Raw genomic sequence first — 21,502 nt, 5'->3', positions numbered from 1 at the left:
GAGCAGGAGCTGTGCCCCGCGGCCCCAAGGCGAGATGCCCCTGGAGGAAGGCGTGCGCAGCGTCAGTGGCCTCTCCAGGGGAGACGCACATACACCCCCGAGGACCCTGGCCCAGCGGGGTCGGGGCGAGCGTGGGAGCCCGTCTACCGCACAGGGAGGCCCCGGGGAAGGGCAACGCCGACGGCCGGTCGGCTGACCGCTGCTCCAGAGCAGCACGGCTTCCCTATTGCTGGAGGCCACGTGGGCTTCAGGACGTAGCGCAAACGAGCGTTCCCGTGCCCAGTCGGCGCCCGGGCGTGAGCAGGGCCCCCGTGCCCCGTGCCCCGTGCCTCCTACCAGCGCGGGCAGCGCGCAGGGAGTCGTCCGCCCCGGAGGGACCCACCCTAAGCACCGCGCGCACGGAGGGACCAGCTGGCGCACTGCTCGGGCAGCACGAAAGGTGTTTCGCGGGAGGCAGCTGCACGTGGAGGCGGCCGCCACGAAGCGCGTCCCGCTCCCAATCGGCCGAGGCGGGGCCGCGCCGTCCGGAGGCCAGCTCGTACTTCCTAGGGCCGCCCAGCTGACACCTCCCGGCGTGCGCGCAGAGCGCGTGCCTGTGGACAGCGACAGCCACAGAGGCCACCCACGGGGTGACCGGGAGCGCGTCCCGGGGAAGGACCTCCGTGCTGGGCGCGCGGATGCGCAGCGTTCTCGGGGCGGGGACGCGAGCGCCACGCCTGCTCCGCTGGGACCTCACACTTAAACGCCCTCAGCGTGGGGACGGGGGCCGCGGAGGCGACGAAGGACACGGCCCCAACACCAAGGGCTCTGCAGCCGCGATGGCGGCCGCGGCCTCTGCCACCGGCGGTCAGTGACCTCCCGCACGCACGCGCGGAAACCCGGGCACTGCGGCCCGGGCGGGGCCGCGGGGGACGTCCGTGTGCCCCGACAGCGCGGGGACAAGAGGGCCCGGGGCGCGGCCGAAGGAGCAGGCAGCCGCGCGTCCTCCCAGCGCCGCGCTCCCGCCCCTGCTGGGTGGTGAGCGGAAGCGCGCCGCTTCCTTCCGGCCGGGGCCGCACGAGACTGGGCGGGGAGTCGAGAGGGGCGGGCCCGCGCCGACGGACGGCTCCGCGAGCCTATGGGCGCGGCCGCAGCGGCCCGGCCTCCCCGGCGCGCCCCTTTCCGGGCCGCTGACGCCCCCAGGCCGCCTTTCCCGGACCCGCGCGAAGACGACCGAGCCGCAGGTCTGGGGCGGAGGGGCGGGCGCGGGCCGCTGGCGGAGGGCGGGCCTGCTGGGGTTCGGCCGCCCGGCCGCGCGTGTCCGGAGCTCGGCGCCGGCCGGGGGCGGAGGGTGGGCTGCGGGCCGAGTGCCGCGCCCGCTGCCCGGCCCCTTCGCGCGCACTGAACACGCAGGGCGTTCCGGTTTGACTGCGAGCCTGTGGCGCGGTCGGCGCGGGGCCCGCCGCGTGGGTGCCGGGGCGGCCGGGGACGCGGCTCTCAGGGCGCGCGCCTCCGCCTCTCGGGCGGCCCCCGCTCCGCGGGGAATGAATGAGCGACATGGCGGTGCTGGGCTCCTTGTCGCGGAGCGAGTTGTTTGCCTTTAGGACTTACGCCGCCCAAAGCGGCGGGGCCTTGTTCCCAGGAGGGGCCCGCCGCCCCGCCGCCCACGGCGCTGCTCCGTTACCACGCGGCTCCGGGCGCCGGCTGCCGTCCCCTCGGGCGTCCCCAAAGCTGCCATTCAAGGCCACGTGCCCGACGCAGCCGTATTCAGGTGCTCCCCGATCGGGCCATCAGCGCATCTGCTCCTGAAGACCTTTCCCGTGGCGTGGACCTGCAGAAAATAATGCAGAACCACAGAATGACAAAGTGCGCGGGGACGGATGGCTCAGGAAGGGGCACGCTCAGCAGGGGCTGCCCGTCCCGAGGGGCGGCTCCGCGGGCCGCGTGGCCCCGAGAGGAGCCTTGAGGCCGCGCGTGCTGAGCGAGGGGCCGCGCGGCCCACGCACGCTCCCTTCGCGGAGGGCGTGGGGAAGGCGCGGCCGGCACAGGACGGTGGTTCACTTCCGTGTTGTTCGCAGGACGGGTTGGAAGAGCAATGCTCGCGAGTCCCTGACATCATGAACACCATCAGGCAAAGAAAAGGAACACAAAACACAGAAGTTTCTGAGGATTATGCAGCACGAGAAGAAAATGTGAAGTTGGAACATAAATTGCCATCTGGTAGGTGATTTCAATGAAAGCACTTGCTATGCTTTTATTTCTGTGTATTAAAATATCACTCCCATAGGATAAAAATTCAGTGACATCTAACGGTTGAGGAAATTGTTCTCATACCCCAGTGTTTTAGTTTCACAGATGATTTTATTGTGATTTGATAATACTGGTTTTACAGTTACGATTAGATAGAGATGACAGAGCTCTGATTAGAAGCCCTTGCTTCTGAGCTGTTGTTGAGTGGCTGATGGTTGTAAATCTGATCCTTTCACTTTCTAGAATAGTGCTCTCCCCATTTTCTTTGTGTATGCTGTTCAGACAGACAGCCTTACTTCAGGGAGTCCCTCATTTCATCGAAATATTGAAAGGTGAATCAAACATTTTTTTATTTATTTTCATTCAAATCTTCTGAAATTTTATCCTTTTTCTTTTTTTTTTTTTTGGTGGGAAAAGTGGTCAGAATTTGGTTTTTAATATACTGCTGAAGACACCTGCTAAGCCATACATTCACATGTCATTAATTACCAACTTTTTGCCTCCAGAGTTCTTAACTAAACATGGTTAAGATTTTTAAAAGTGAGCATGAAAAACTACATTTATGTTAGTTGCAGCCATGTCGATTCTTACAGCCAGAGCTAGTAATCTTTTATAAAATAAAAGTAATCTGTGTTGAGAAGTCAGGCCATGCAACTCAGCCATTAACAATGTCAGACAAGACGGAGTACTTTCTGAAGACTTCATTCAATGCAGATTCAAGTTTGGTTTTCTTAAATTAAAACATAACTTTGAGGGTTGTTCATTTCACCAAGGCAGGATTTATTTACATCAGAAAAAAAAACCCTGAAAACTAAAGAAAAGCAAAAAAGAAGGAAAACGTAGCCATTCTGAGATGGTACCCAGAACACCTTATCTTGTCCTGTAAATGTTCTCCGCAGTGTGTCCCTTCCAGGCGTTCCTGTGTGGTTCTACACAGCTGCTGTGCTACGTGCTGTTGGTAACATCTGTGTTCCTCTCGTTATGTGATGAACATGTCAGTTGATGCATTTCAAAATATGGTCACCGTGTGGCTATCGCATGATTTATTTTACTAATTCCATGTTAAATAATTAGACATTTTCTTTTAACCTTTTATGTATACAAACAACTGTGGTAAATATTGTTGTGGCCAAGTGTTTGTTTAAAACTTTAATTATTTGGGAGGGAGTGTATGCCCCCCAAGATTTCAAGTTACTAGTCAAATGGTAACTGGACCACAAACTGTAAGTATATTGTTTATATCCAAGACACGCAGCCCATTTATTCTCCATGTAACAAACCTCGTAGTTACACTACAGTTACTTAACTGCAGACGCAGGCTCCAGGCATTAGATGAATGAGATGGCGAACATATGAAGAAACTCACTATCTATGAGTAATCGCAGTTTTGCCATTATTTTTAACCTTTTAAACCGCATTTACTTTTGCATCAACCTAATAGTTGGCAGGATGGACTCGTGAGAAGTAGGTCCAGTGGGAAAAGCTGTAGTAAGTGTATGAAAACGGGTCTGTGGGATCACAGACAGTGCCTCTGACTGTCTGCTGGGGACACAGACACTCCCCCAGTGATAGGCAGCTGGGACTTAGCTTACCTGAGAGTCTGGAGGAAGACTGTTAAATGCTTTACCAGCTTAGTTATAATATTTATCTGTTTCGTTTTTCTAAAAGGTGGTACCAGTAGAAGACTATGGGAGACTCTGTCATTTACACTTGGTGGAACCGTTGCCCTTTGTGTTGGAGTCCTTACGTCTGTCTACCTGGCCACCTTACATGAAAATGACTTATGGTTTTCTAACATTAAGGTATGGGGTTTTCACGACCATTGATGGTTTACTCATTGGGGTGTCCAGTCGGTAGCCACATAGGTGAATAACCAGCAGTTTTGCTATAAAGCTTCCACTCTTAAAAGATTCGGCTATGAAGTAAAAAGATTTAGTGAGTTTAAAGTAACATCAGAGTTATTATAATCAAGTGAGTTTCCTCATTTTCATTACGTAGCCCATTTATGCAGCAGTTACTCTTCAAACTGGGTTGTGAGATTGGTGCCAGAGGCCATGAGGAGTGTTTTTCTGAAAGAATCAGATACAAGAGAGTCCTACCACGTATATTGGGTGGAGAATTACTTGTGAGGCTTGATTATGTGTATGTATGTACAAATTTGGTCACAGTATAAACATTTTTCTTCTGTTGGTCACAGTAAAAACACAAAAAGGAGAGAAACTCGAAAGCCACTGCTCTAAAACGTGGAGTCGTAACCTGGTCCCACAGGTGACCGTTGTGTGTTCGCACCTTTCTAGCTGTACTGCAGCAGGTGGGGCGAGCTATAATTTTTCTGGACAAAGGAGCCATAATTTTCATCACATTTTCAAGAGGGTTTGTGACATTTTAAACATCAGTTTCCTGTTGTCTTCTTTTTCTCTCTCTCTTTAAACATATCTAGATATCTTTTAATTTGGCATTGTTTTTCACATCGAGTACAGCATGCAAGGAAACTTACACATGGCCAGTGTTTTTCATCTAAATATACCTTTTTTTTGATCTGAAATGCCATGGTCTTTAACCTTATCTACTACCATGGCTTATGACAGTAAAATTCACCTTGAAAGGTCAAAGATTTATCACCCATGAGAATATTCAAGAGGACCAGCGCAGCATCTAAGGACAATTCCCGGAAGGGTTTCCAGAGTTCCTGGACCTTTGGCTCCCTTGTTGGGCGAACTCTCCAAAGCAGACGATTTCAAATGGCAAACTTAATTTCTACAAATAACTTCTAGTTGCTTATTTTAAAAACCTGCCATATTACTTCAGAGGCATGGTATATATCTCTATATCTTTAAACAAATCATCATGATACCAAAGAATAATAATTCTTGTCCATCAGTGACAGTTGGTAGTTTTTCTTGTCAAGAAAAATTTTACTTACCTATGTCTCTTTAAAATGAGTGCTTATAAATAGATTCCCTAGAATTAAGCAATTTAATGCTTAGTTATTAACACAAGTATTTTCAACAAAGGCTCAAATATCCCTGTGTGGGCATGTAGCTGAAAATAAATGCTAGTGACTGTATAGCAGGAGACATGCTGAAAGAGATCACGCAACTTGATTTTAAACGATAAGTTTAGTTCTTTAACTTAAAGCTCACGAATGGCCTTGCTGCATCCTCAGATGGGAAAACACTCCCATCATCAGGGATCTGGGCATCCCTGAGCTTGACTCGTGCCAGGTGAAGGACGTCAGCATGCTTTTGCCTGGTGTTTATCGAGCACCTGTGCTGTGGGTAGCCCTGATTTAAACACTGTGGGGACATGGAAGAAATAACAGGCTCTGGCTGTGCCTGCAGACTTTCCACTATGATAAATTAATGCAGTAAATATGTGTTAAGCACCTGCAATGTGCCAGCAGGACTGTTCTCAGTGGGAGCTGTGCGCCCAGTAAGATAAGCCCCTGCCTCCCAGGAGCTCACCCTTGAGGACACAGGCCACTGCAGCACTTTTAAAGTCAGCACTGCGATGGGGTGAGAGTATTGAGGGAGCGGGCACATGGGAAGCGGGGCCTGACCCGGTGTTAGCGGACTAGGGAGTTTTATGGAGGACGTGATGGTCGATAAGACCTGGAGGATGAGAAGGGTGAACAGGGCAAATTGGGGAGGACAGGCGAGTGTCGTAGGGAGGGGACATGTACAGGAAATTCGGGAGGCGAGACAGTCTCCCTGACCTTACTAGCCGCCCCTCCTTTCCTCCCTCCCTCCACTCACACCGCACTGCCTCCTCACTGCTCTTCAGGGGGTGTGGGCTCTTCTGTCTGCCTAGCGGGCTCTTACCCGCAGCTCACTGCCTACCTCTCAGGTCTCTGTTCAGGTTGTCAGTGAGGCCCTCCCTGCTCACCTTCCCTCTTCTCCACTTTACCTGTTGTATTTCGCTTCTGGACTTTAGGTTATAAATTTCATGAAGGCACACACTTGTCTCTTGTTCCCTGCTGAACTTCCCAGCAGACAAGTGATTGTCCCTTGTTGGTCAGTAGTATTTGTTGAATGAATGAATGAATGAATGAATGAAGTGGATAGATTGGACGACAGAGAGACCAATTAGAAGCACAGAATCCAATGGAGAGACTAGTTGAATAGTTCAGGCAAAGGTTAATCATTGTTTCTAATTGATACCTGTCTTTCCTTGAAGTCATTTTCCTTTTTAACAAACGCATTATTCTTTCTCAGTGAACAAAAACCTGTTGGGATCTAGGTCTAAACCTTCACACCGTTTTGTCTGTCCAGCAAGTGAATGTTCGGTGGTATGGAAAGATGATTCTCATTTGGCTGAACACACCAAGCCGCTCGACTTTAGTGTTTTTTCCTTCTGCTGATATTGTCACTGCTACTCTCTTACTTATTTGACATTACAGAATTTGTACGTCTTCCCACTGAGTAGCCTGGCAATAGAGCTTTTAGAGTACGTGGCTTAGTCCACGAGTGGTAGCAATGACAGTAACAGGCTCAGTGGAAGACCTGTTACTCCAGCAGGGGTCTCAGCACTCATCTCGAGCTTGGCCACTCAGCCAAGCCGTGTCACAGCTCAGCCAAGTTGAGGACGTGACTCTAGCCGGCCAGTACACCATGTATGTGCCGCGGCCCCCAGAGCAGCATTATAGGACGGTGTCTCTTTGTGCACTGCTGTGTCTTCGTGAGCTGATGTGTCGGCCTAGTTCTGAAACAGACACATTTATAGTCAGCCTTTCTGTGGCTCCCTCACTACTACCCACAGCCTAGTTATTTTTCGGGCAGTTTTTACAAACAGAAGTTACGTACATGAGATTGGAAAAAATGGATGGCATGTTTCCTTTGCGCATTTGGTGTTATTTGTCTGACGGGCTTGTTACCCTTCGCGTTGCCAAAGACTGCAGTCGCTCACGTGAGCAGTCTTCTTTTCTTGGTGCTTTTCCTTTTGGCAGCGTGGTTCAATTACTACAAAACTACTGCTGATGTGGTTTAGCGGCGCAGTCCCTTAAAAGTGCAATTCTTTTGTCTTCCCACCTATTTTTGTCATTGTCTTTAGGGCTATTTTCACGGTTTGCATGGCCTTCGCTAGGGGACAACAGGAAGTGTCTGTCTGTTTTGAATTCAGACAGTAACTTCTCCTGGTGTACATTTTCATTGGCACCATCCACCAGGCAAAGTCTAAATTTCTGTAAAACTGGAAAAGTGTTTCAATGAGTAAAGCAGATGTTTTCTTAGCAGGAAGCAGATGTAAAACTCGCAAGTGTCTGTCTGATAAAGTACAGTGTTTGGTTCTGTCCAGCTGGTGCCGAGCTCAGCAGTTCATCGTGTCTACGCATATTTCTGTGCATAGTTTTACTAATTGGGACCCTGGGTCTGCACAGGCCGGGTATTAGGGGAGGGGGCACACAGCTCCTGCTGTGAGTTTTGGGGGCAGCACTCTTCTACTTGCCCGTCTGTGTGAAGTCGGCCTTTACTGATCAGAACTCGCTCCCTGTGAGTGACGGATGGCTCTCCAGTTCGGTTTGGGGGTGTAGGGTGGGAGTTAGAATGTCCAACTGAAGGCAGCCATGCTTTGAACACTTTCAGGCAGCTGGAGAGAAGAAAAGCAATGTAATTAAATGTAACATTTCTTCTTTATTTACACCACAGGAAGGAAGCTAATATTTGCTTGATGAATCTCAATTCGCAGCCTCTGTGGTTACTTGACCAAGTAGGAGTTTGAATATTCTAGAAAGGAGTGATACCAGTTTACTCTTATGTTATCAAAAGCAATAGAACCGTTTTTCTCAGAGGTTAAAGATGAATGGATTAACATGACTGCTAAGAGTTGCCTTTACTGCTGTGAAAGATATATCACAAGTCAGAAGCAAGTGTAAAAGCCAAAAGAGCAACGTGGTTTTGTATTGCCCTCTGTATGAGGCAAATGTATTGATGACATTAAATTTTAAAACCTGACGGGGCCTTCTTTTAATATTTAATTTTTCAGGATAAAGTTATTTTCTATGAAAGGAAGCTCATTCTATGAGATTTGCTACCCTACCTTACCTCCCGTTTGTTTGGCTTTTTTTTAAAAGATTTTATTGGGGAAGGAGAACAGGACTTTATTGGGGAACAGTGTGTACTTCCAGGACTTCTTTTTTTTTTCCAAGTCAAGTTGTTGTCCTTTCAGTCTTAGTTGTGGAGGGCGCAGCTCAGCTCCAGGTCCAGTTGCTAGTTGCAGGGGGCTCAGCCCACCATCCCTTGCGGGAGTCAAACCGGCAACCTTGTGGTTGAGAGGACGCGCTCCAACCAACTGAGCCATCGGGAACTCAGCGGCAGCTCAGCTCAAGGTGCCATGTTCAATCTTAGTTGCAGGGGGCGAATCCCACCATCTTTTGCGGGACTCGAGGAATTGAACTGGCAACCTTGTGGTTGAGAGCCCACTGGCCCACGTGGGAATCGAACCGGCAGCCTTTGGAGTTGGGAGCATGGAGCGCTAACCGCCTGAGCCACTGGGCTGGCCCGGTGCCTTTTTTTTTTTTTGAGTTAATGATAGAACATACTAGTTTGTTTTTCAAGGTCAAAATCGGATATTTATATTCGTAGATAATTGAATATTTCTTCAATGCCTTATTCATGTATTTATAATAACTTTTTTTAAGAATAGGAGAAATATTTAAAAAGTAAAAGAAAGAAATAATTTCCAGGTCTGATGATAAATAGCATGAGTGAATCTTTTAAGGAAAGATTTATTACTATTTGAAAAATACTTGGAGGCGGGGGAAATAAAGGATGTGCTAAAAGAAGTTTATCCGCCGGAAAGTAAGAAGGATGGTTTTATCGTCTACCCCCAGCAATGTTGTATTTGTGGAAGATGGATCTGCTGTCATAGGAAAAAAATAGATGGAAATACTTTTCCAACAGTGTGTTACAGATTCTAAGACCTGGTTTTTTTGTTGTTTATTTTAAAGATTTTATTGGGGAAGGGGAACAGGACTTTATTGGGGAACAGTGTGTACTTCCAGGCCTTTTTTTCCAAGTCAAGTTGTCCTTTCAGTCTTAGTTGTGGAGGGCACAGGTCAGTTCCAGGCCCAGTTGCCGTTGCTAGTTGCAGGGGGCACAGCCTACCATCCCTTGCAGGAGTCAAACCGGCAATCTTATGGTTGAGAGAACGCACTCCAACCAGCTGAGCTGTCAGGGAGCTCAGCGGCAGCTCAGCTCAGCTCAAGGTGCTATGTTCAATCTTAGCTGCAGGGGGCAGAGCCCACCATCCCTCGCGGGACTTGAGGAGTTGAACTGGCAACCTTGTGGTTGAGAGCCCACTGGCCCATGTCGGAATCAAACCGGCAGCCTTTGAAGTTAGGAGCATGGAGCTCTGACCGCCTGAGCCACCGGGCTTGCCCGGGACCTGGTTTTTTGAACATCGGTGTCAAGGCATCTGTGAGGACATAGGCCATAATTCTTTGTTCACCTGGACTGTTTTATGTGTGTGAGATTCTAGGTCTAAGAGTATTCACAGCATATGTCCAGAAGTCTGCCCCACCCCAGTACCAGTTGCCTGGTAACATATTTTACGTTAATGTTTTAAATTTTATAAAAGCAACTTACAACCAAATTGACTAATAGCTATTGCTTTAAATTTTCAATTCTTCTGGGGTAGCTTGTTAGCTCACTTGGTTAGAGTGTGGTGCTGGTAACACCAAGGTTGCCAATCCCCACATGGGCCACTGTGAGCTGCGCCCTCCTTAAAAAATAATAATAATAGTAATGATAATAAAACTAAAAGCATCTTTAAAAAATAATTTCTTTTCAGTTCTTCTAAAAGTTAATATTTGTGTAAAAGCAGTTTAAATTTCTTGTATCCATTTTCCTACCTGAAGATCTTTCCACTTATTGAAGTAAAAGCCACATGTAAAAGATGTACCGCATCTCACTAAGAATACCCTACGCTCTTACAATGGAAAAAAAATTATTCGTCCCGTATAATGTTGTTAGCTTTTAGGCAGGTATCTGATGCAGTTCTTTTCATGTGGGAGATTTTTTTTTATACCATTCCTATTTTCTTTCTCACTAATGTGTAAAAATGGTGGTGTGTTTTTAAGTTTTAATTTATGGGAAATAAGAGAAAAACTTTAACTCTGAAACATCAACTTAAAGGAAATTGTCTCCATGTATTTAAATGGTTTGTTATGCAAAATTTTACACATCCACAAAAGTGGAGAGAATAGTGTCATAAACCCCTGTAATATACCACCAACCTCTACAATTATCATCCTTCTATTGTTTTTATTTGCCAAGGTTTCTTAGGACTATGTGTTCAGAGCTTTTTTTCTCTTGCGTTGTAGTCTGTGCTGTGTTTCTATAGTGACAGCAGAAATTTAAACACAGCTAGGTCATGTATACCCATAGACCTAACTTCATTTCAGGAGGTGGAGCGGGAGATCTCCTTCCGAACAGAGTGTGGGCTGTATTACTCCTACTACAAGCAGATGCTACAAGCTCCAAGCCTCATGCAAGGTAATTAAACTCATTGTTGTTTTGGGGTCGGCTCATTCTTTTCAATATTTCAGCCAGAAAATACTTTGCACTAAAGCATTTTAAATGCTTTGCAGAACTTGTATAGTTTCTTCTCTGAACTTGTATCATTTTTCCTTCTAACATAGTCAATCCACGAAAATGTTTTCCTCTAGATAAAGTTATATAATACTTTATGTAACTCTCCTTTCTTTGCCTCTCAGCCCTCCTCCATCCCAAAATTAATCTGTACAATTACTTGGTTTCGCTGCCGATTTTTGTTGTAATCATTTGGAAGAGGTCTTTGCAGGTGAAAGGTATATGGTCCCAATGGAGGCATTTTGATAAGACAAGTGAAATGACAGTCGTCCCCAATGCCCCATCCGTTCCTTTAGTTTGCAGTTGTGGTTCCCCATATTTTCACTGTTCAGAAGTGGTTTCGAGCCATGGTCTTTACCTTTGCTCCAGCTAATGTGGGCCCCAAAAAAGGATCTCCCTTGCATGATACATGCTGATGAGCTTCACGTGATACGTGACCCAGAGTTGTCCTGTTCCAGACTTTGTTTGGATTCAGATCTACTTCTGGCAAGAATTCTTCATAGGTGATGTTTGGTGCTTCTGATTTTATCATAGTAAGCAACGTGAGATTTTGGTTATCTTTCTTTTTGTGCCATAAAAATTAATCGGTTGGTTCCTATGTAGATAGCCAGATTTGCCCATAATAAGGTTAAATAACCATCAGCCAAAACTTCAGGTTTTAGCAGCCATTTGATGATTACTGTCCATAGGCATCATTTCAGTAGAGCTACAAAAGTGACATTCCGGCACTTTCCCTGTGTTTTCTGCGTGGAACTCTGCTGTAGAAAACCTTTTACTCATCAGCCAATTGCCCCGAGGCACAGTTGATCCAAGAAGGCAGGATATGTGTTGATTTTTTTCTTCATGTAATGGCTCCTTGTGGTCCATGGATTCATATTTGCAAATTCACCCACTCACTGAAATTGATTTGTGACCCACAAAGCAGCATTTGTGGTGCTTTCACAGCCGTTAAGAGCTTTCTAGCGGTAACGGCACAGAGAAGACGTGTGTTAGACCAGCTTCCTCAGGCATGAGGTAGAGTGCTGTTGGCCGGGGTCAAATGTTCATGAATCGACAGTATCTATTCAAGAAGGTGCCTTTAAAGTAGAAACACACATAACACAAGGTCTTATGTTGATCCGTCGATGAAAAGCGTGACCAGAGGCTCGTAGGAACCTGTTTCCTACTAGCTCAGTGTTACAAATTCAGTTTTCACACCCACCATGAATGATGAGAACCAGCTATACTGACCAGTTCTCAAAAGTACCAGTCGCTTCTCCAGCATCCTCTAAGGCATTGGTTCTGACCGAAGGGCCCTTGTGTCCCTAGGGGACACCTGAAATGTCCAGAGACGTTCTTAGTTGTCACAGCGTGAGAAGGGGGTCTGCTCCTGGAGTTGAGTGCACAGAGTAAAGCCGTGCTGCTGAATGTCCTACAGTACGCAGGGCCGTCCCCACAACCGCAATCCTGGGCCCAAAGTGTCAAAATACCAGTAGTGTTGAAGTAGAGAAACTGCTGCAGAGGTGAACGGGGTGCCGCCTTTTTCAGGGTCACTGTGAACCCAGTGCACTTAAGTCATTTGTTAAGGTCATTCTTCTAGAAAGTTCACAGAAAGGTAGAGCGGCTCCCCTAGTGGAGTTCCACGTGTCACCAGCTACGACACTTGCCAGCTCTGTCCTCTTGCCCTCACCCTGGGTGGCCTGGGAGTAGCCCTAGACAGCAAGGACAGCCGCTGCTCCACCTGGGGACATCACCGTGTTTCTCTGAGGAACCAGCTGCCTTGTGTCACCAGAACCACATTGTCATTGTCACACTTTCCGTATCCAGTCAGCTGCACTGGCCAGTTGTCGCACAGATTTTTAACGTAGCTTTTGAGATGCAAACAAGGCCCATACCTTGCAGTCATCTGCCACATCTCTCTCTTCTTTAATCTATAGATTTCTTTCTACTTTGTTCTGGTAATTTTTTGATGAAAACACTGATTCATCTGTGTGATAGTTTCCACTTTCTGGGTTTTGCTGCAGCCCAAGGGTGCCACTGAATGGTTCCCTGCTGTCTGTTTCCTGTTAATTGGTGGTTAGACCTAGGGGCTCGCTGGGGTTAGTTTCCTTTTTTGGTAAGAACGCTTCCCAGATGGTACAGTACACTTCCATCGGGCACTTTATCTGGCACATACTAAAAAAATCTGAATAGTTTTGAATGAATTAATAATTTTAACTGGTTTTTTTTCCCGATTTTTCAAATATCAACCTTAGGTCTTCATGGCTTAATGTATGATAACAAAACTGAATCTATGAGGACAATTAACCTCCTTCAACGAATGAATATTTACCAAGAGGTTTTGCTCAGTATTTTGTATAGAGTTCTGCCCATACAGGTACGTTGTATTCTGTGCCATGGACTTATTGTAGCAGGTCAAAGTCAAAATCTGCCACTTTAAGCTCAAACTTTCCCATGTGGTTTGGTATAAAAACAGCAGTATCCTAATTTTCTTCATAAATATTGTGAACTTTGCTTTTTATTTATGTTTTATAAGATACTTTGTACATATAGATACTTCCGGGCTTATATATATGCAGTCTAGAAGTGGTATCACTCTTCACTTATCTTTGAAATAAAAAACTGGAAAATTCGCAAATCGCAGTGCTCACCTCTCGTGTGAATCAAGTAAAAGTGGACAAAGGGGGCTGTGAAGTGGCCTCAAGCCGGAAGCCGGAGCCGCCACAGCCCTGTCCTGCCCTTGAGTGCAGGTGGGGAGCAGGGCTGCTGGCCCGGGTACGAGGGATGTGCTGCTAGGAACGGGTGTCAGCTCTGAAACGTTCAGTGTCTGCTGCTGTATTTTAAACAGCAGTGGCCAGGGCTGGGGCTTCCCTAACAAACATGTTTTATTGTTCCCGTTTACAGACATATTTAGAGCCAGTTTATTTTTATATTTACACCTTATTTGGACTCCAAGCCATCTATGTCACTGCCCTTTACACAACCAGCTGGCTCCTTAGTGGGACGTGGCTCTCAGGCCTGCTAGCAGCCTTCTGGTATGTCACGAACAGGTGAGTGGGGATCGGTCGGCCCCTCTCCCCTTAGGAAGTATGAGCAGAAGCAAAGGGGCTCCGTTCCAGCTCAGAGGGAGCTGTCCTGCTGCGTGTGTTTGGATAGCAGTTTCCTCTTGGTTTACCTGTTGGGGTTTGCTGCTTAGTAAGGTAGGAAGTCCTGCTTGTGTATATTTCCAGCTGAGGGACAGAACAGGTGAAGAGATCATTCTCAACAACCCAGTTCTGTTCGCAGTTTGCTGTATGACCAGTGTTTCTCCAGCCATACATCTCGTCTCCGAGAAAGGTTTAGTGATGGCTTCACTGTCACCTTCAGAGGGCTGTGTGTAGCTAGCTCCTCCTCAGCCGAGTGCAAGGCCGCGCCGCGTGCAGATGCAAGGAGCTCATAATAGAAGCGTCTGTGGTTAGTCTCTAAGTGTGTGAAAGAGCACAGTTTGAAAAACACATTCAATAAAAACACGTTCAAGATACGTTGAATTATTGCCTGACCTACCATAGCGACACTAGTGCTGAGAAGGAGATCTAAGAGTTGAGCACAAGTTCTGATACTGATTCGATTTTATAACCCAAAACAAATTACTTTCATTAGAACCTTACTGAGTGCTTCCTGTATGCCAGGCACTTACAAGGTGCTTTACATGTACTCTTCTAACAGCCCTGCAGAAGAGATGCTCTCATTATCACATTGCAGAGGTGAGGAGATTCAGCTTCCCATGTTAACTTGCAGCCCTGAGGGGTGTGTATGTGTGTGCATATATACACAGGCACATACATTTATATACAGTTCAAGGCGTATATACGTATATAAATATACACACAACTAAGTCTCGGTCAGAATTCCAGCGTGGGCTATGAGACCACAGTGTTGTACTATCTCTGACCATTGTACTCTAACATAATATTCCTGCTAAGAGTAAATGAGACTCAAATTTACGGTTCACATTACGGTTACACAGATATTTGCTGACTGCCCAGTAGGTATGGTTCCTGGTCCTGGGTGTACAAAGAAGAAAGCGTAACTATAGTTGTCCTCTAGGGATTCACATTGAAGGGTGGGAAGGAGCTGTCAGCAATTCTCACGAGTGACAAACTTCAGACTCAGTATAAAGCCCCGAAGAATACAGAGGTCCCAGCAGGCACCAGTGACGTTAGAGCCAGAAGAGTGAGTCTGTCGGCACCAGTGCTTGTGGGTTCGAGTGCCATTTCTGCCACGTCGTTGTCTGCACACGTGTGGGCAGCTTCCCTCCATCCCCTTATGCTTGTTCTGTGTCACGGGTAACGGTGAGAAGGACATGTCCCTGAGAGCCAGTAGCCAGCATCTGAGTACACTTCATGTCACGTGTATTTTCATGTCAGGACATCTTGAGGTGAGTACAGTAGAGGTGACAGCTGGCCATTGTGTCCTCTGCAGAGTTGACACGACGAGAGTTGAGTTCACCGTTCCTCTGAGAGAGAACTGGGCATTGCCGTTCTTTGCAGTGCAGACAGCAGCGGTTACGTACTTCCTGCGGCCAAACTTACAGCCTCTTTCTGAAGTAAGCTTAATGCTTCACATGATCCTCGTGCCCCAGGTTTCCCTGCGAAGCCTCAGAAAGTGGGACCTGCCTAGTATCCCCGTGCACGTGAACCGTCCTTATCCTGGGACCGGTTTTTAACTTGAGTGAAACAAAGTCTTCTCTTTCTGTGCTTTTTCCTACTTGGCAAAGAAAACACTTTCATTTTTGTTGTTAAAAATATACTCCACATAATCTGACTCTAACTGGTTGCTGCAAACCACAGATGGTTCTGCAAACTGCCCACATTTCTAAGCCTTCGCTCCCGAGAAGTGATTTGGTGCCTTGTCGCCTGCACACACGTGTGGAGGACACACCAATGGGAATATTATGTCAGCATGGCACGGGAGGATGTTTAGGGCTTAAATGACAAGGGCAGGGTTTTTAGAGCAGCAGTTGATGGTTTCTCTGTTTGGTCGCAGAGATACTGGCTGCCCTAGAGAACACTTGTCTGTGGGGCTCTGTGCCACTCACTGGCAGCAGGTGGATCACACGAGGTCTTCTCTCCACAGAGGCTGGCGCTTCTTGCCATCTTTGTGTCCACGTTTCTCTTCAGTCTGACGTGGCAGTTCAATCAGTTTGTGGTGCTCCTGCAGGCGCTGGTGCTGTTCGCGCTGGACTCCCTGGACCTGCTGCCCGCCCTGAAGGTGAGTCCGCTGGCCCTCATTTGACACGCCCACTGCACATGTTATGTCCCGGCATGAGCTCAGAACACGCACATGCTACTTCCCTTGGTGGCAGTGCGCTGGGAAGCTGAGGGAGTCACGCGGCCACTTCCAGCTCCTTCACTTTTGTCCTGCTTACTGTGCATTAAAGGATGGAATTATTTGGTGGGAAATAAAACTGGAGGCAACAAACAAAAACTCACAGACAGCAATATGGTGGTTATCAGGGAAGCGGGGAGGTAGAAGAGGGCAAAGGGGGGCAAGTACATGGTGATGGAAGGAGAACTAACTGGGTGGCCAGCACACAATGTGATATATAGATGATGTATTACAGAATGTTACACTGGAAACCCATACAATTTTACTAACCATTGACACCCCAGTCAATTTAGTTTTTACAAAATGGATTTATTTGGAGCACAAATATCCTTTATAGAGATGGAGATAACTTAAATCTTAAAATACAACTCTTAAAATGGGTTGCTATGTATTGCTTTTCTTTCCCCCAAGATATTTAGTAGGTGTGTAACAAGTTTTCTGTGGCACTTCTTAAAATTTTTATGGTGACATGGAACTGCTCCCTGCTAATGAGAAGAAAGGCTAGGATAATTATTCATGACTTTGAAGTAGGCCAGGCCTTCTTAGATATAACACCAAAAGCACAAGTACCAAAAGAGAAAAATCGGTGAATTGGACTTTACTAAAATTAAAAACTTTTGTGCTTCAAAGTATACCACCAAGAAAATAAAAAGACAACTCACAGAAGAGAGAATATTTGCAAGTCATATATGAGGTCAGACATGTAAGTTCGAGAACTAATCCTAGACAAAGTGCTACATGCCTCAATGCTGAATATCACTACAGTCACCTTTGAAGTACTCCCCTTGGGAAACTATGCACCAATGCCAGCGCCTAGTCCACCCTTCAAAACAATTTTGGAACTCTTTGTGGAATGGCCATCAGAGCCATATTACCCTTGATGTCCTGAATGTCATTAAAATGTCTTCCTTTCAATATTTCCTTTATCTTCGGGTAAAGAAAGAAGTCATTGGGGGCCAGATCAGGTGAGTAGGGAGGGTGTTCCAATACAGTTATTTGTTTACTGGCTAAAAACTCCCTCAGAGACAGTGCCGTGTGAGCTGGTGCATTGTCGTGATGCAAGAGCCATGAATTGCTGGCGAAAAGTTCAGGTCGTCTAGCTTTTTCACTCGGCCTTTTTAGCACTTACAACTAGTAAACTTGGTTAACTGTTTGTCCAGTTGGTACAAATTCATAATGAATAATCCCTCTGATATCAAAAAAGGTTAGCCACATCGTTGCAACAAGTTCACGAACTTAATTGTCAGACCTCATAGCTGACAAGGGACTTCCAGAATACACAGAGAACGCTTACAGCTCTTTCAACAAAACATGGACAGAGGATTGGGATCGACATTTCTTCAAAGAAGATACATTAAAAAAAAGAAGAAGGAAATACATTAATGTCCCATGAGCACATGTAAAGATGCTTAATGTCATTGGTCATTAGGGAAACGCATATCAAAACCACAGTAAGATCACTTTCTAGCAGTTGGATGGTTAATATTTAAAAAACAAAAAGAAAGAAGCAAGGTAAATAATGACAAGTACTGGGGAGGATGTGAAGAAATTGGAACTCTCATACATTGCTGGGGGCTTTAAAGTGGTTTGGCCACTTTAGAACAGTTAGCATTTCCTCTGATGTTAAATGTGGAGTTGCCAGGTGACCCAGCAATTTCACTGCTAGGCACAAACCCAAAAAAATCAAAACAAGTGCAAGGATTTTCATGAATTTGTACATGAAATACTTTTTCACTTTTTTCCTAAAAATCTGTACATGAGTCTTCATAGCAGCATGATTCGTAATAGCCAAACATTGGAAGCCACCCAAACCCCCATCAGCAGATGAGCAGGTAAACAAAACATCCATTCATACAATGACGTGTCATTCAACAATAAAAAAAAAGAAGCACTGACAATCGCTACAACATGGGTGAACATTGTGCTTATAAAAGCCAGTCACAAAAAGCACATATTGTCTGAATCGTCTAGAATATGCAAATCTAGGGAAACAGAGTAGACTCGTGCTGGATGGGAACGAGGGGAGGGCAGAGAAGTAAGGGGTAATGGACGTGGGATTTCTTTGGGGGTGAGGAGACTCTCAGAATTAAATAGCGGTGATATTTGCACGACTCTTAAGTAAACTAGGCATCATGAATGAGGCACCTTAAATAGGTGAGTTTTACGCCAGAGCCAGCACTGTGTGACTGCTGGGAAACGGGTGGAAAGGCCCCCAGCAGTTTTCCATCTGATGGGAAGTTAGGTGCACACGTAGTTAAAACGAAGCAATATGTGAAATAGTCCTAAAGTGTGGAAAAATAGGAAATAATGGAACCCGATAAAATACTGAGGGTTGGCTGTCAGCAGTAACTGCAAAAATTTGGCAGACAATTGAAGGCTGCAACCTGCTTTTGCCTGTTTCCAGAATGTATTTATACCATATTGTTCGCTCTTTACTTCACATGATCTGTTCGTTTCCTGTTTCATGTTACAAAATTTTAAATGTTCTATAATCAGAAGTTAAGGAAACAGCGGTACATATGACTTAGTCTCCTTTTTAGTTTGTGTTAGTGGGAGCTGGATGTGTTTTCCGCGGGTCTGTAACTTGGGGTGTGCTGGCCCCGACACCCCTGCTCAGCGTCTGCCCTTGGCGTTGCAGGCATCCTGGCTGTACGGCATCCAGATAGCAGGTCTGCTCTTGGTCTGCGCTCTTCAGTTTCTTAATTCCATGATTCTCGGGTCGCTGCTGATCAGTTTTAACCTTTCAGTGTTAACTGCAAGGAGACTTCAGGTAGGATGTTTTTTGTCCTTAATCAAAGTGTGCTTGTTTTTTAATTGTGTGGTTTGTTGGACCTTGTTTTCATGCCACATACAAAGGAAAATGTATGACCAAGTTCACACTAAGAAGCACTAAGGGCATTATTTACTTTATTTGAAGTCCATGGCATAACATTTGTTTTCAAGCTCTCGGACGTGCCATCCCTTTGTTCTGAAATTTATTATTTCTTGGAGAATTAGAATCTTAGTTCCCATCAGGGATTAGAAACAGGCTTTTAGTTGACTCTCAAAAACGTTAGTTCTCGTTTATCATTTTAACCTTAATTATAAATAAACACCACTCATGTTTGAACTCTTTAGATATTACCTGTAAAGTTATCTGAGGGTTATAAGAAAACTAGTATGTATCAAAGAGCACAATTGACTGTTTTTATACTGATAGGTCTTTTATTTCATCGAGTTACAGCTGCGCCTGTGATATGTGAATTAGTGGACAAATGATCAAAACATCTGTTCAGTATATTTGCTGAGGACCTTCTAAGTGGCAGACTCCACATTCAGGTTGCAAAAGTCTTAGAAAAATAGAGTATGATACATTTTCCCATTTTACGGAGCTTCTTAATAAAGGATTTATTTACTTTTAGAAAATTAGACATTAAAACAGTGTAACCTCATGAAAATTAGTAGGTTATATTTTCCATGTATTCTCCCTACATGTTGCATGATCCAATGTTTTAATCCTTAAGTAATTCTTACATGTTTATGAAGTTATATTACAATTTAAGAAGTAAAACTCAACTCTTTTAATTTCTAGAAAAATCTGAAAACTGGAAACTTCCTTAATAGGCTTGGGAAACTGGTGTTACATTTATTTGTGGTTTTATGCTTGACGCTCTTTCTCAACAACATTATTAAGGTAGGTTAATAAAATGACATTTAATTTAGCATTACTAAAAAGTTACGAGTTTTACTTTTTAAAAGGCTCAGTTTTAACTTTGTTTCAGTAATAGGATTATCTTGATTTTAGTCATTGATTTCTCTTCACTCTTTAACATGTCCTACTTTGAACTCACCTTTTGAGGTATTAAATTTTTTAGAAGCTCAACTCTAAAAGCATTAAACAAGTATTTCTCTAAATTTAAAAAATTCTACCCTTTAGAAACCCTTTTCTGCACTATGGTACTAACGAGAAGACATGATTTTTAGTGGGATAAGGTAATAAGTAAATAAACTGGCTTTCCTGTGAGAACCACAGGATTTGTCGCGGTGGCTTTGCCCCTTCTGGAAGGCCAGCCTCAGGACAGCACAGACGTGCATGTACGGAGCAGACTCCTGCATAAGAGAGCGGCCGTCCCCCTTCCTATGTGTTGGCAGTCAAAGATTCACCTCCACCCCAGTTCCTTATTACTAGGTTCTTAAGCCCCACACAGTTCGGTGATTGTCACAACCTTCTCTGGGCAGAATAGTCAGCGTTCCTGAAAGCCTGGCTGGAAACGAGTGCACCCGTCTCCCTGCTCTGGGTGTGTGGGGTCTGCACCTGGCACACGCACAAGAGGGGACTGCATGCCTGGACCACTATCCTGACTCCCCAAAGAAGAGCATCCGTTGAATTGCTCTGATGTTTTGCCAGTGGTCCACAGTGGCAAGGATTAGGAAAAACAGTCGTGGGACTCCTTGCTTTTTGTCCGGTGCCCATGGGGGAAACCTCCCCTGACTCAGTTCTAGGACTGTCAGGCTCTCCCCTGAGCAACTGCTTTCTTTTTACCTGTGACCCCATGAGTACCGTGAATGCTTGTATGTCCTTCTTGCTTCTGTGCTGGAATATGTGAACCCAGGTTTGTGGCTCTTCTCTAGCGAATGTATTTCCTGTCCTAACCTCGGTTCTGGATTCATCTTATTTTTGTTCATATCTTCATTTTTCTTCTGATACAGTTTCTTCCCGATTTGTGTTAATGCAGGGTTTTGTGAGCCATAAATCAAAAATACAATTCTGTGAATTAAAACCTTAACCACTACTGGGAAACACTGGCATTTGTCCATTCGCCCTTCGGGGTGACCCCTGGGTGCTGACGTGTGTGTCCGGCTCACAGCGGCCATATCTGCTGGCAGAACCCAGAGCCAAGCAGGCCTGAGCATGGTGCTCCTTCTCCAGGTTTCAGGTCCCCCAGTGTTGGTTTTCGGAGCTAAAAACTGGTGCTAAGCGGGCTCCAGCCATCTCCCTCTCCATGAAGCCAAAGATGTATTGAACTTCGACACAAGATTCTGTTAGAAAAAAATAGTTCTGCTCAGAAAAAGGAATAGGGGCAACTGGAAAGTCCCGGCTTTCGAATTCCTGTTCTGAGAACCGTTGTGAACATGTATCGGTTTTGCACACTCACATGCGCACACACTCACACACACAGTCCTGTGAAACTGAACACTGAGTCTGTGTGTTCAGGGGAAGTATCAGGAAAGCATGCACGGCGGCGCTAATGGCCCCTTTCCTCTGTTCCCTCCCCACAGAGAACCCTGAACCTGAAGTCAGACGAGCACATATTTAAATTCCTGAAAGCCAAGTTTGGGTTTGGAGCAACAAGGTATGACTG

General features: G+C 45.9%; 1 protein-coding gene across 3 annotated transcripts in view; it reads left to right on the top strand.

The window, feature by feature from the left end:
* The first annotated feature begins 591 nt into the window (after positions 1-591).
* Positions 592-21,502, top strand: part of DPY19L3 (dpy-19 like C-mannosyltransferase 3) — a 47,691-nt gene continuing 26,780 nt past the window's right edge. The window contains exons 1-11 of one of the 3 annotated variants that reach the window (XM_081030347.1): positions 592-1,223; positions 2,058-2,199; positions 3,898-4,031; positions 10,628-10,718; positions 13,049-13,170; positions 13,698-13,843; positions 15,255-15,378; positions 15,909-16,043; positions 18,799-18,930; positions 19,732-19,833; positions 21,420-21,493. In XM_081030347.1, the coding sequence (XP_080886473.1) occupies positions 2,097-2,199; positions 3,898-4,031; positions 10,628-10,718; positions 13,049-13,170; positions 13,698-13,843; positions 15,255-15,378; positions 15,909-16,043; positions 18,799-18,930; positions 19,732-19,833; positions 21,420-21,493 (1,163 nt within the window). In that variant the 5' untranslated portion in view covers positions 592-1,223; positions 2,058-2,096. The remainder of the gene's footprint in view (positions 1,224-2,057; positions 2,200-3,897; positions 4,032-10,627; positions 10,719-13,048; positions 13,171-13,697; positions 13,844-15,254; positions 15,379-15,908; positions 16,044-18,798; positions 18,931-19,731; positions 19,834-21,419; positions 21,494-21,502) is intronic. The other 2 variants (XM_081030348.1, XM_081030349.1) reach the window with 2 other exon arrangements.

This window comes from Rhinolophus hipposideros (genome assembly GCF_964194185.1).
Source record: "Rhinolophus hipposideros genome assembly, chromosome: 21".
In the NCBI taxonomy this organism is placed as follows: domain Eukaryota; kingdom Metazoa; phylum Chordata; class Mammalia; order Chiroptera; family Rhinolophidae; genus Rhinolophus; species Rhinolophus hipposideros.
The sequence above is the reverse complement of the archived record's forward strand: the minus strand, read 5'-3'. Positions and strand labels throughout refer to the sequence as shown.